Source organism: Catharus ustulatus, chromosome 1 (assembly GCF_009819885.2).
Source record: "Catharus ustulatus isolate bCatUst1 chromosome 1, bCatUst1.pri.v2, whole genome shotgun sequence".
NCBI lineage: Eukaryota > Metazoa > Chordata > Aves > Passeriformes > Turdidae > Catharus > Catharus ustulatus.
Window position 1 is genome coordinate 68,994,045 of NC_046221.1, and position 15,596 is coordinate 69,009,640.

A 15,596-nucleotide genomic window follows, 5' to 3' on the forward strand; every position below is an offset into this window, starting at 1 on the left:
GGGGAGGTGAAGCTTGTGCAGTTTCCACCTCTGTGCGTATATCGCGGTGTATTTATTTCTGCCTGTGTTTTTCCCTCCCAGTATTTGAACTGGTTGGTCACTTCCAACCCTTTTTTGTTAAGCAGGGAGCAAGTCTCACAGGTATGACTTCCCTACCAGTTTTATGGAAGTGGGCAGTTGAGCAGAGCAGACAAGCATTATTAATATCTCCACCGAGGGAAAAGCTAATATGGGAGTTTGACCCTTATTAGCATCAGAAAAAATATACCAAACTAGGATTCATTTGGTTCCACTCTTACAGAACTGCTTCGTTTCTTCATTTGGCCACTGAGCTGAAAAATCACGTAGTCATACAGTCCTAATTAATAGATGATCCCCAAAGGAAAGGAAAGAACACGGCTCAGAATTTATATAATTGTATATTTAAGCCTTTTGTCATTGAGTAACCTGTTGGTCACTCCTGTGGTATGTGTTATTTCATATTATAAGGCAACTTAAAAGGCAACGTTGGTTGTTTATTTTAAAAGATATAGACTACATATTTTTACCTTGCATTTTTATCAAGGTACGATTGTGATCCATTAACATTTCAGATGTAAGAAGTAATTTCTATTTTATTGCTCTTTGGTAAGAACCAAAAAATTGAAGTGCCAAGTTTTGCAGAATTGTAGCTGTCTGAAACTGGTGCATGAGCCTTCATCATATCTGAACTCTTTTAGATACAATTTCTACACAGTTTTCTAGACCAGGTCACCAAAATTGTTTTTCCTGATGGAGTTTTTTGCAGCTTTTTGCATCAAACCCATCCTCAGGTGTAATGTGCTCCTTTAAATTATCATCTCAGTATATAAACTGCTGCTATCTGATGGACAAATACAGAAGTAAACGAAGTCACAAATAGTCAAGCTAATACAGGAGAGATTGTTTTAATTACAGCCCAGCGGCTGCAAATACAGCCTGTGATGAAGTGATTTAAGCTACAAGGGAAGCATGACTCGCAGGGTTAGGTACATCCAAAGCAATGAAAACTTTTGAAGCTAACAACTTCAAGCAGCAAGTTTTTAATTAGTTTATCAGTCCATTAATGAATTTTCAGCCATGTTATCCTCTGTGTATAATGTGGTAGAATTTTTAACACTGGCTACTTTTGTTCAATGAGGAATTGGTTGCTTTTCTTTTGGTCAAGTGTTGCCCTGGGGCATCACCTCAATTCTTCAACCTGTGGATCAGCTCAAGCAAGGGCCAACCTGATGCTGACCAGGTTGAGAAGCTTCTTTGCAAAGCCACTGCAGAAGGAATAGATCAGCCGAACTTACCCTGTTGTCGCCTTGTTTCCAATTCAGGCAAATGAACAACTGTGCTTAAGTGAGCATATGTATCTTTTAATCAAATATTTTTAAAATCTAAACTGTAATTTATCGCTCTATTTTTCACAGCTGCTTCATTGAAAAAGCTTTTGAAAATGTTCTCTCTCTTCTTTTGCTCTTTTTAGACAGAAACTGTTCTAATGACTCCAATGTCTTCCACCAAAATTGAGTTCATTTGATATGATTCCTCACATAAATAGGAAACACAAAAAAGAAAAAAGTATATTTTGATGAATTATTTCATATTTATCTTTCTGAACCAAATGGTTTTATTCCCTTTTTGGCTATTGCTCTGCCCTGAGACAGGAATCTACTGACTTCCCAGGATGTAAACTTGCAGTGCTCCTGTGAAAGCAGTAAAGCAGCTGATTTATACCAGCTGAGCATATGGCCCGTTGTGTACAACATCAAGGGGAACAAGTGATGCTCCATCTTCTGCTTTTGGCAATGTTTCTTTTTCCTGTGCTTCCTGGGTTTCCTCTCTCCTAGCCAAACCCTTAATGTTACAGCAAATTTAAATGTAAATATTGTTTTGTTTTTGCAGTTAATAGTTGTAGGTCAAATCACTTTTCATTAGGTTTGTAAAGTGCTACATGAAGAGAGATGTGTACCCTAAGGTAATGGTTTGAGTTGTTTATATCTACTGTACATTTCCCCCAACATGATTTTGAATTGTATCCTGTTGTAATTAAATAGAAAACCCACCCTGCTTCCTGTGTGTTGGTGGCACCGAGGTGATTTAAGTACTCGGGAGGCTCAACAATTAAAGTCATTAAACAATGAGCAGTGAGCAAAACTGGAAATGTTAATAGCCTTAGTTTTATCTTTCCTTCTCTGGTCTTCATTAGAGAATGAAAGACTTCAAAGGAGAGCAAGGAAAAAACCCTCTCTTTTAACTGCTTTCATGTCGTAGGATGGACAAAGAGAAGTAAATAACTAGATATGGCAATTTCTTTAAGAGATAGGCACAGAGAACTATAAAAGCTTACACACAGAAATATGAAGCAAGGCAGATAGATGTGAGCAATCTGATACCTGTTATTTTTTGTGATCGTAATGGGGAGACATGAGCTAAAATAGTTGTCATTATTTATGATCCAAACTAGTATTAGTACTGTAGCAGATATCAATGAGAAAATCTATTTTTTTTAAAACATAGAATAAACAATTAAATTGAAAAAGGACCAACTTTCTCCTTAAGGCTGACTTTATGAATGGGATTTATTTTTATTTATGTGGTGCATATACCCTTTGGTTTTGTATACGTCACTGGAGTGAAATCAGGGGACTGGTGTGGGTGAGAGCAGAACTGGACTCAATTAATTAGGTAGGAACTGCACACATACACCTAGGGGAAGGAATCAAATCATTTGGGGTGAGTTGAAAAGAGGATGAAATGCTTGATGTGACTTTACCTAAAGCTCCCATTCAATTGCAGGTATTACTCCTCTTCCTTAGGAAGAAATGCCAAAGTTGTTCCAAATCCCAGTCCCTTTAAGATTAACAGGCGAGCAAAGTTCCTGTGGAAATGTAGATCATGCCTTTCAAAAAGTACCTAAGGAACATGCTAAATTTGTACCTGAATTCAGATGTTGCACTTGAGGACAGTTTTCCTGGCACTTGGCACCTGTCACTTGTGTTACTGATGCTATTCCATACTTAAAGTGTTGGTGGGTCAAACATATTAACTGAGAAGGTAGAAACCAGTGAATGAACTCCCATTTTCTGGGAGATAATCTGCCACTTTTGTTTCAAGCAGCCCGTGTCATCAGTGAAGATTTTCCGGACGCTGTAATGCCTGTCAGCTCCAGTAAGGCATGTGACCTTCACAGGGAGCTTGAAGATGAAGAGATTCCTTCATATATTGAACAGTTTGAGAGAGATGTTCAGGATGACATAATTCTGCTTGGCAGCTTTTCACTGGAACAGGTCAGAGCTAAGAACTATAAGACAATTTTATCACTTGCTTCATAACATGATGCTGGCTTGTTAACCTTGTACACCCCAATTCTATTTCTCTGCCTGGCGATACTTACACTGAAAGAGGAAGCGATAACCATTGTCGTTGGCATGCTTTATGTGAATGGCACTTCGCTAAGCTAACAGCAGGACCTTTATCTTTGTCTCCATTTCAATGTGAATAAAAATAGATTGCCTTCATGGCTTCTTTCCTAAATAGTGGAGGATCTCTGACTGCTATGTAGTAATATTGCAATTGAGTTTCAATCAAGAGACTAAGTCTAGGACATATCTCTCTGCCACATTTAACAGAGGCTTATTCATCAGTGAGCAAGTTCGGATTGGAGCCCAGGGAGGATTTATGTAGCAACGTTCATTGTACAGAGGATAAGATTATTTCCCCATTATAAATCTGTTATGTTTCTCCGGGTGGCAAAGCTTTCTAAGGTTTTCTTTTTGTCATTTATAGCATAAAGAGACAAGATTTTGGTTCATGTTGACAAAGGCACAAGTTTGCAGGGCTGAAATGATACTTGTGGGCACCTAATGACCATTTGTCCCTTTGAAAAATCTCATACTAAGAGTAGAGGACAGGAAGAGAGATTAATTGATGAATCTATCATTTTTAATTAGCAACATGAGAACAGCGCACTGGCTCTGATGGGCTTAAAATAGGTTATCCAGTGACTGATGGTGATCTAAGCTTTCTTTTATTTTCAGGGAAAGTTTTTAGATTTTTTTTTTCCCCACTGCAGGACTAAACCTTATCATTGCCTTCTGCATGATGGTGAGCAGCACAATTCTCTTCCTTACTGCTTTCCTCTAAATCCTGTAGCTATATTTCATTCCTTGTGACTTTTTTTATAGCTGTATGCATCATGCATTGGAAGTGGTATGGGTAATACTGTTCAGAGAATGTGAAATGGAAGGGAACTGTGAGGAAAAAGGACTCAGATGGTACTAAGAACTTCATCTACCCCAAGGGACTGATGGAGAATGAACCTGGGAATAGGTGAACAGAGAGTGCTGCACCTTTCCAGAAGGTTATAATGTGTTGAGAGTTCACAGTTTAACTATGTTTGGGTTATTCAGATGCCCTCAAAGCTTCGTGAGGCTCTGTTCCTGAAGGAACGCAATAGATGTGTCGAAACTGTTTACCCTACCTCTAAACATGGTCACATGGATGATCATCTTGCTTGGAATCTTTTTGGAGGTGTTCATCAGAGTTTGTTTCCTAGATAGAAGCAATGTATCCGGTCACCCCAAAGCTACATTCTGCTTTTTAACTGACAAATATGTATGTGAATTTACATATAATGCAATAGAGTAGTGCTTTTCTTCCTTATATTGGTCCAAAAGAAAGGGAATCCTCATTTAATGTGATTGATTGAGCTGGTCTACCATGAGTTTTCAGAGAGGGACTCATTCTTTACTTTGCAACATAGAGGTCTAGAGTGCTTGTGTTTTCTGTCCATTCCTCTCACACATCTCTAACTTCAGTTTTTCATGCCTTGCTAAGGAATTTAGTCCCACTGGCACGGTATATTAGCTGTCACACCTGCATTCTGCAATACAGAGAGTAAGAAGAGGAGCCCTATGAAATCTGTATTGTTTTCAAGATCAGTGGTCTATATATCCATCCCTTCCTTGAAAACCTACAGAAATGGTGTATTCAGTCCCTTTGAACAGAAAATGGAAGAGCTGATATGTGAAGTAGATGCTGCAAACATCATGCCATTGTATGGGGTTTGTGTGGACAGATTTTGGTAGTGGTGGAGGTGGGTTCTGTGGGAAGCTGCCAGAAGCTTCCCCCATGTCTAACAGCACCATTATCCGGTGGCTTCAAGATGGACCAAATACTAGCCAAGATTGGGCCAATTATAAATGATGGTAACGCCACTGTAATAGCACATTTAAATAGGAAAAAAAAAGAAAAGAAAAAACCAAAAAGGTATTTCACAGTTGTAATTGTGGCCAGAGAAAAGCAGAGTGAGAATATGAGAGGAACAGCCCTGCAAGCATCAGCCAAGGCCAGTGGAGAAGGAGCGGGAGGAGGTGCTCCCAATGGCAGAACAGAGATTCCCCTGCAGCCTGTGGTGCAGACCACGGTGAGGCAGCTGTGCCCCTGCAGCCCATGGAGGACCATGGGGATGCAGAGATTCCCCTGCAGCCCAGGGAGGAGCCCACACCAGAGCAGGTGGATGCCTGAAAGGAGAATGTGGTCCTGTGGGACACAGTCCTGGTGGAACCTGCAGACCCATGGAGAGGAACCTATGCTGGAGCTGGTTTCCTGGTAGAACTTGGGAACATGTGGGGTACTCACACTGTCCTTGAAGGATTGCCTTGTGTGAAAGAGTGACACTGGAGCAGTTTGTGGATACCTGTTGCTGCGGGAGGCTCTCATGCTGAAGAAGTTCATGGATAACTGTCTCCCATGGGAGGGACCCCAGGCTGGAGCAGGAGAAGGATTCCTCTTCCTGAGCAGTGGGAGGAACCACCTGTGTTGGTCTGACAGTAAGCCCCATTCCCAGTCTCCCAGGCTGGTGTGGGGGGGAGGTAGAGCTGAGAAGGAGGGAGGGCTGGAAGGAAGGTGTTTTTAAGGGCCTTATTTTATTTCTCATTATCCTACCCTGATTTTGTTAGTAATAAAGTCAGTTAACATTTCTAATTCTAGCCTGTTTTGCCAGCGGTGTTCTTTAGTGAACAATCTCTGCCAGCCCTTATCTCAACCCATGACCCCTTCATTACATTTTCCCTCCCCTCTCCTCCTGCAGAGGGGAGTGAGAGAGGGCTTTGGTGGGTACCTGGCATCCAGCCACGCTCAACCCCATACAGTCCTATTGGTATTCAAAGACCTTTAGCAATAATGTGAGCATGCTAATTCTTGTTTAATTGATCTTCTTTATTCTTTAATGGACATCCTTACTCTTTGATCCATGGATATACACCTGCAGCATTGCAGTGTCGATGCTTTTCCACAGCAGCTACAGGTTCATTGTTAGACTGCTGCCATGGTCCTCAGAATCTCTTGCTGCCGACTTTGGGATGCTTCCAGCTGTTCTTGCTTGAATGTATGTTTATTGGTTTGTAAAAGTCTTTAATTTTGTGCATGGCATTTACTTTTTATTCAGTAGAAAAAAAACCCTTCCCTTTTCGCTGCAGGTTTAGTGAGTAGCAGATGTACTTTAGCCAGCATAATTTATGATTAGTTAATTTAATCTGCCATAATGACATAAAGTGAGCCTGAAACAAGCTTCTATCAATTTTACCATTAGAGGTAGCATAATATTTTCAAATGTCTACAAAACTGAATAATTAACCCTTGGGCTGAGTAAAGGAGTCTAACAGACATCTCTCTCACATTCCTTTGTTTTGAGAAAATGAAAAAAAAACTATGGGAGCCCAAGGGTTAAAAATACCAGGTGAGAGTTTACAGTACGTGAGACTGGTTTTATAAGTGAGGTTCAGAAACACACTTGGGTTGCTGCTGTTTCTTTTTAGGCTGCCAAAAATTCTCTCCAATGAGGCACCTGATTTACTCTGGAGCATTGCTGGAGGCTTTGGCATGAAAAGGATAGCTATGTATCAACTATCTATCCCTTAGTTTGTTGTTTTTCTTTGATTTGTAGCATTACAAAAAATGGGTGGCTTTTGTTTAAACAGCAGCTTAGTGTGCTAATATGACCATGATTCAAAGCCTTAGAAAGGGCAGATGCATTTTTCAAAATAATATTTTTTTGGGAAAAGGGTTTATGTTAGATTTTAGCTCTTGAACTTTAATCTGTGTTTTTTCTTACTTCACATCCTGTTTTGTAAATGCAAAAACGGAGAGCTGAGGTTGGCAAGAAGTGCATAAGGGGAGATCTGGTAGATTCTTGTAAAGAAAGCATTAAGCAGATGTCCATGTTCTCTTAACAAATGCATTGAAGAATATCAAATTTGGAAAGCGGTGCTGTTTTATGTGACCTGTCATGTAGACACAAGGATTTCAAAGGCCTCAATGACATTTGCTTTCAATAAAGAAAAATAAACTCTGTTGCAAGAAAATCAAAACTTGGGGCTCTGTTGTGGTAGAAACTGAGGAGGTACAACCAAGGCTGGATATTCAGAGCACCACAGAAACCCAATTGTCATGAGACAATGCAGGGACACATGCTTATGGGTGGAACTTGATCTTCCAGAGCAGAGAAATATGCAAGGAAATACCTGAAGTAAGGCTGACTTATTGTGTTTGCTTAAAGATGGAGTGCTCTCAAAACATGACAGACTGCTGAAAAGAGAGAAAACAGTGGTGACTGAAGTGAGACTGCACTTGATGGACTTTTGGCAATATAATCTCGCTATACACTTATTTAAATTCCATGGTAAAATGCAAACTTCAGAATTTTTAGCTATTTCTGTACTTAGACAATAAAATGACTACTCAGTTTTATGTAGGTATTCTCAGAAAAAGTTTAATAATGGGGTGACTGAGAGGACCAGTACTGCCCCACAGGCCAAGAACATCTTTCCTGTTTGCCCACCCTCCTCCTGCAACTTGGTTAGACCTCTAATTTGTTCACAGACTCCATCTCTCTCTACCAGTTTCAGCTGGTACATTTACCTCTCTGCGCAGGGCATAGCACCTGGCAGGACTTGATCATCATCAGTATATAATCAGTTTTGATCCATGACCTCAATGTGAATTACTCAAGAGCCTCTGAATGTAAAGTGCAAGTTTTGCTCTTCAGTACCAGCAGCTGAGTTATAGTAGTAAGAAATGAGCTATTTGTTGCAGGTGGATAGTAATAAAATGTTGTCTTTCATCAAAAGATTTACTTTTTGGTTAAATAAAGGTTAATGCCTCAGGGTATTAGATCTAATACTCTTACTGGGTCATTATCATCACTGCTCTGACTCCTTGCCAAGTCACAGAGATCAATTTATATGATGATGGAGAGATCAGTTTTCCTTTCATTAATAGTGGATAGAACAAGGGTAAAATTTGGTACTATGTATGATGGCAAATTTACTCTCCAATCATGAATTTAAACAGTGGGATCAGACCTCAGTGACCTCAGTAAAACACCAATGCACATTTGCTTGCATGTTCTACCCCATTGGATAATGCTGTCATAGAGTCACATCACAGAATGGTTTGTGTTGGAAAGGACCTGAAACACTGTTTGTATCCTGATGGTACCTGCAGACCTCACCTCATCAAAGCTTTAGCCTACTAAGTATTGTCCAGTCTGTTCTGAGTATAACCCTTGTGGGAATATATACATCTAAGAGCAATGCAGAGTTGGATGTGACTTTTCTTCAGCAGAAACTTACTTTTTGACAGCTACCAAGACTTAAATGAGGGTCATGTGCAGATCAGTTGGATTGGGGATTTTTTCCTTTTCCTTTTTTTTCATTTTCATTTTCCTTTTCCTTCCTGAGAATTACAGGTCAAGAATACAAAAGCTGACAATGTTTAATACTCACCATGTCTTAAAAGCCGGTAACTTCATTTTGCTACCTATATGCTAGACTTATTATTTGACTGTCAAAGCATTTCTACAGTCAGTTAGTATAATGGTTTCTATTTCATTTGCATTATATAGTAGGAATTATGGCGATCTTCTTTAGCACATAATTTTCTTTTGAAATCCATCATTAGGCTGAGCTCATTGAATTCATTATAGTTCTACCAGGTAACCTGCTCTTGGACTTGGGAAAAAAAAATCACAGAAACTTATATTTGGGGGCAAAAAACAAAAGTTGAACTTCCCAATGGTTGGGATGTTGGGCTTCTGTCCCTTGGACTTCTGATTTCCTGCTTAATGAGAGTCCATGGCCCTCAATGTGTGTGAGCACCCACTGAACACACCCACATTCTGATGTAGAAACCACATATTTAGCTAGGGGACTTTTCCAATCTGTAGATTGGCAATCTGAGATTTCTAAGTATTTTTATTATATTAGACTTGCTTCTGTGTTGTCCTCAGTTGGAAACCTGGGACCTTTCCAAATTTCTAAGGCTCCTACCTTATTAATTCTGGACACTCAGATATATATATATTTTTTTTTTTTTTTTTTAAAAGAGCAGGGGGAAATGAAGAGGGAGCATGGAAATTAGCATAAGCATAAGCAAAATTGTGGAGAAGATGTTCTATATGTTTGTAAATTGTCTGTTGCTGTGCTGTCACAATACCCCCAATACAGCTATAGCTGCTCTTTTAAATTGTGGCACTTTTTGGATTGCTTTGTCCAGGGATTATGAGAGTTTCATTTAAGTAAATATTTAAATGGAAGTAATGAAAATCTTCCATATTTCTTATGTTTTTCACTAAAAATGAATTCACTTAGTTTTTACTGTGTTCTTTCACACTTTACGATCAGAAGGGCAATTAAAGAACTGAAGTAATTCTTGACATTCTATTGAGCTGGAACAATGATTCCTACAGCTACTGTAAATGATGATACTGCATTTGCTGCTGCTTAAGGTAATCTGACTGGTCAGCTCTCTGGCTCATTATCCTACTATAAACTCCAGTAAGGAAGTCCATTTCTACGGTTCAATAAACAGAGGCAATTGGAAAAATTCTTCAAAGAGAATTAGTGATTTCTAAGTCCTGATGAAGTTTAAGAGACTTCATCAAGTACTGACCACCTGTTAAAAAAGCAGAACTCAAATGAGGATTTTAAGGAAAACATCAACATTACAGATGAATAGAGACACAAACCTGCAAAAAATAACTACAATAAAACCAAAGTTTTAATTGCTCATGCATTCTCCAGAATGATTTTTTTCCAGGGCTGTTTTACTTGTGCTTTTAATACATTTGGAGACAAAATGTAGTCACAGGTAGCTAAGTCTACCATTGGTTAGCTTTTATGACAGGGCTACTCTATAGCAACATTAATAGACTACACGGATTTTGAGCTGCAGATAAAGGATATGCTGGAAAGTTTTGCTTCTGCAGTCTTGCAGTAGAGCTGAATTTGTTGTGCAGAACCTGTGCTGTATGGCACATCTGACCTTTACTTCATAGAACAGATTAATTCAAGTGGAGAAGAACCAGACCTCTGGAGCCTGTCTAGTCCAACCTCCTGCTCTTGAGGTGTATTGGGTTTTTCATGTGTAACCTGACTTTTAAGGGCTTTGGAGTTCACATCAGTTTATTAGTGGGAAATATAACCAGGTAGTCTGTAAATTGAGAGATGCTAAAATACTGTGAAACAGAGTCCAGTTGTATTACATGCCTGCTTATTTATTTAGTACAAAGTTGAAAAATCATCACTGTTGTTCAGCCTGCTGGCAAACTGTTAGCACAATTGGTTTCTCTCATTACTGTTCCAGACCCTTCGACAAGATGCAGTTTTCAGGACTAGGTGGTTACGATGAGAATATATAATAAAGTCAACATGTCCACTCAAAGATATGTCAGCACAATATGATGTTATTATACATTTGCTCATATCAGCATTCAAATCAGAGAAGGATCTCAGCTGATTATGTGAAACAATTTCCTTTCAGCAGAGACTTGGAGTAGGATGAGGGCTTGCAGGAGGAGGTCTATTCTTTGCAGAGAAAAACCACTAGGCATGGCAATTCTTCATTGCCACTGTTGTGTTTAAGACAGTCATATAGTAAACTGTACTTACAGTGTGTTTTTCCATCTCTCTAATTTTCATATACTGATTTAAAGCAAACATTTCTCTTAATTATAAAGTGTTCAATCGTTTCTCCACACGTGAAACAGAAGATGATGTGAAAGGGAGTACAAATGGAATTTACTGGATTAAGTCTATGCTTTTTGATTACAATTATAAGGGAGAAAGATTTGTGAGGCAATGCTTTACTGACAGTCAGAAAAAAGAACCGGGACTCAGAAAGATGAAATAGATTGTAACCTCTGACCTGAACATGATTTTTTTGGGCAGCTGTAACAACCAAATTTGTTGCCATGACTCAAGTTCTCCCTATCTGGAAAACAGACCTAAAATTGGATACCTGCTTTGTGGAAGAGTAAGAGGATTAAAGGAGTAAAGTTTCATGTGGAACTTTGAAAACGCTTTACAAATAATAAAAACATTGTGTGCTGAAATTGACAAACATTTTTAAATTGAAGAAGAATGGGGGAAAACCACAAAAAAAAAAAAATCAGTGTTTCTGATTGGTATTTCCTTTCCCCTCAGTTGTGTCCTGATTTGCTGTCAGTATCCAGAAAGTAGAAAAAGGTTGTAAAACACTGAAGTTCATTACATGGCTTATGAACACTTTTTCATTGTTAATGTAAACTATTCATTTTAGATCTAGAGACTGGCATAGTTCACTTTGGTTTTCACTGGCATCACTCATGCTACATGGATTTATACTGGAGGGAACGTATTCCCTAATAAAATGTGGTTAGTGTCTTCCATCATATCTTGGTGGTATATTCTGCTGTTTCTTAGTGTTTAGGCCAAAAGTGTCTTTATCTTCTTAGTAGCTGGTGATAGCTAGGCTAATTTGGAGACATTTGAACTTGAGGAACTTCAACAGGCTAAGATGTTTCTGCTTAAAGTCTCTTAATCAGTGACAAAAGACATTTCAGCATCACATATTTTCAACATTTTCAGATGTTCTCATAAATGGCCTTACATTCACTTACTCTCTAGATTTTAATGAGGATATCAAAGGTTTATGACCTTGAAGCTACATATACTCAACTGTGAAGTAGGAAGCATCTGAAGGGGTACAGATGATTTCTCTGTGAACAACAAGACAGAAATGAGAAGAATGAGTTCTGTTTTGAGGCTGGAGAGGCAAAATCTTTGTTTTGCAACAGGTGAGTGGCTCTGCAGCAATCATTCCTTCAGAGTTTTCTCAATGCGCCTTAAACAAAGTGATTCAAGTTCTTTTAATTTGTTAGTCCTATCATCCTGGAACAAAATCTTGAATGAAAACATCTCTGAGTTTTGAGGAAATTCAGGTCCTTCTTTATCACATCTACTTTATAGCTGGGTCTAGTTTCTATATCTGTTCAAAATTAGTGTATTTGATATATATTGTTATAAAAGCATTCACCTTGATAGCAGAATACTACAGTAATTTCACAATTACAAGCTGCACTAATTATAAGCTGCATTTCCGGCTGTCTGCAACATTTCGTTCTTTGTCCATACACAAACCGCACCTGATTACAAGCCGCTCTGTTGTTCGCAGCGAGGACCCATGTGCAACAAAGTTGCCAAATAATAACAGAATCATGGGATCGCGGGGTTTACTGGCTCGGCTCAGGCCATGCGGGCTCAGCCCACTCGGGGCTGCCGACGGGGCCAGGTGGCCCAACTCAGCACTGCCACTCGGCAGGGCCGCTCGGGACTGGCCGCCACTGCCGCCGGGCTTGATCGCCCCGGCCCGGCGCTGCCCCATGGCGGCAGGAGGGGAAGAAGCCCCCCCGCTCCCACGGCGGTGACAGCAGGAGGGGAAGGAGCCCCCCGGCTCCTGCAGTGGTGGCGGCAGGCGGGGGCGGGAGCCCCCGCCTTCCCCCCGAGTCACGGGGATGGCAGCACGAAGCCCCCCGCCTCTCCCCCGGGCTGTGCTGCGTGAAGGAGGGAGCCCCCACCTCCTTCCCCTCCCCCATCGCTGCCGGCATGAAACCTGCCTCCACCCACTGTGCAACAGAGTAACCAATTTGTAATAATCGCGCAATCCCGGGTTTTACTGGCAGGTGCTCGGCTCTGCACCTCGGCTGCACTTCCAGGGTTGGAAATTTCAGAAAATTTTTCACATATTAGCCGCTCCTGAGTATAAGCCGCATTTCTGGGGTGGGAGTAAAATTTTAGTCAAAATGGTGCAGCTTATAATCGTGAAATTACTGTACCTTCCTCTGTTGACTGGTAGCTCAGCCTTCACTGCATTGTTAGAGACAATGCAGTGCTTTACAGATTTATCAACATGATCAGCCTTTAATGTTGTCACTAAATGTATCTGCATCACTCAGTGTAGTAAGGCTGTAGCATGACTAAAGTAAATCTCACTTTGTGTTCTGCAGTATCAGTTTTAAAAGAGAGTTTGAGTTCTGTTACAAAACACTCCATTAGCTAAGTTTTTAATTTGATTCTTGTGAACAGTAAGTTAATTTTCTATTTGAAAGGAAAGTCAGGGAAGATTTGCTTTGTTGCATTTTCTCTTTCTCTTTGAAAAAGTCTAAGAGTTTGTGGTGCATTTTTTTGTCAGAATGCACCATCAATAATACTACCATGTGCCCAGGGTTTGGCACAACTTTACTTTCTGGTTTGTGGCCATCTCCTTGACAAGGTCACACAAATTCCAACAGGTAGTGCAATTTTCAGAACAGGTCTTATCTATCTCCTTTAGTCTTTGCTTCCAACGAAGGGCACTCATTTAACTTAGCTCTCCATGCCTCCCTTCCCTGTTATCTCTCTACAGTTAACATGGAGCACATAAACCTCTCAGAATTTCAATTTGCCTGGAAAGAATGTAAACTTTTCTTGCAATACTTTTTTTTTTTTTTGGTTCATCTCCAATGTGTCTTCTTCATTTTTTAGCTTGTTTTGTGGTGTATGTTGCATTAGATATTGAAGTAGGAATGAATCTCCACACAGCAGCCACACTGTGAAGGAGAAGAACTGGATGGCAATGGTGGGACCAGAGATCTGGGTTGTGTTTCTAGTCCTACTGACATTTTGCTCAATGAGCTCTCCGTTCTCCCATCCATAAAAATCAGGTGGGCAGGATTTCCACCACTGAAAAACATTTTAGGATGCAGATATGGAAACTCTAAGTAAAAGATTTTAATTAAGGTTTAAACCTTAAAAAGACAGCACTAGCTGCACTGTGATGTACCAACACGATGTTTTGAGGAGTGGAATGCATGTGGGATTGCTGTGGGCAGTGGGAGGCTGCTGGAGACCCCTCAGGTTGTGTTTCTACACTGCCTGTGCTGCACCCTGACCTGGTGAGGAAGATGTGCAGGAAGGTGGACGTCTACAGTGCTCCTTGCATGGGGTATGATTCTCTCCCAGACCCATGCTTTGCTGGCTGTTTTAAATTGCAGTGGGGAGAGCTCCTCAGCAGAAGGCTGTAATAGCACTGCTAGGACTGACCAAAAAGGAGTGCTCCATTTTTGCTGAACAATAAAAGTCAAGTTGACTTTGCTTCAAAGCGTCTCTAAATTTTGTGGGCTTGCTTTCAAGAGGAAAGGATGTGTTTGGGTGGGGTTTTGTTTAATTTTTTTAATTTGTTGAAAAGTTCTATACAACCAGGCCCTGCCATTTGTGAAGTAGTTTGATGCTGAAAATAACCAGTCAGCACAGATTAATAGTGTTGAGTCAGGTTCTTGTCTTTGTAGAAACAATGTGCACCATTGTGTGTGTCTAGGCTGAAAGACCTTTTCAAACCCTGGTCTTGAGGACACGCTCTGAAATCAGTAGATGGGCCATTTGTGTAATTAGACCCCAAGATAGCTGATGAAGAAACCAAAAAGGACGTATGAAGGAACTGACTCAGAGCTGCAGCAGATCCTGGTATCAGGACGGGGAGTAGGACAAAGTGGTGCTGTGATTGAGCCCTTCTGCCTCCAAACAACTCCCTGCTTTTCCCAGCACTTCCCGGACCAGCGGTTCACAGATTTTAGCCCCTAATTTTCTGGAGGGACCCACAATGCCTACACAGACTTGAAGCTAAACCACATTTCATGCCTTCTCCTCGGGAACGCCCGTTGTCAACAATGGCTCGTTGTCACAGTCCAGACAATGCTGGTGTCATGATGAGAAACAAGAGCCTTGCTATGTGCCATGGTATATGCCATTGAGAAAAAACACACTTGGTTTATTCCAGTAAAGCTCTGGTTCAAGGAATATTGCAGAAATGACTATTCCACATTTTAAAAAAATATATATACGTGGGCTGTTCTGTTTTTGAAAACTTACACATTTTTTTCCTCTATTAAATTGCTTCCCGGTGATGGAAATGTCTGGGATTTTTTTTTTTTTCTACTGCATCTACTTTCCTTTAGCTTGCACACCCCTGAGGTAATTAGTGTAGGTTAAAATTTACATAACTGACTTTGGGGTTTTGCAAATAGGAAAGATGGAAATTTATTCAAGGTGGTGAATAATTCATTTAAAAGCAAGTTTCCTGTTTTTTTAATCATGTAGAAGATGTATTACAGACTCATAGAGATTTTCTGAATAGAACCTTAAGCGCTGAATTTTTGATATAATTTTTTTTCTTAGTATAGGTAAAGAAATATTAACCATGACTCATTGCACTTTTCCTGTTCAATAAGATTT

At 40.1% G+C, this 15,596-nt stretch overlaps 1 protein-coding gene across 1 annotated transcript in view; it reads left to right on the forward strand.

Moving 5' to 3' along the window:
* LOC116994675 overlaps positions 1-15,596 on the forward strand; it is a 58,050-nt gene that overhangs the window by 22,671 nt on the left and 19,783 nt on the right. Inside the window, exon 6 of the mRNA XM_033056598.1 lies at positions 3,127-3,296. Coding sequence (XP_032912489.1) covers positions 3,127-3,296 — 170 coding nt within the window. The remainder of the gene's footprint in view (positions 1-3,126; positions 3,297-15,596) is intronic.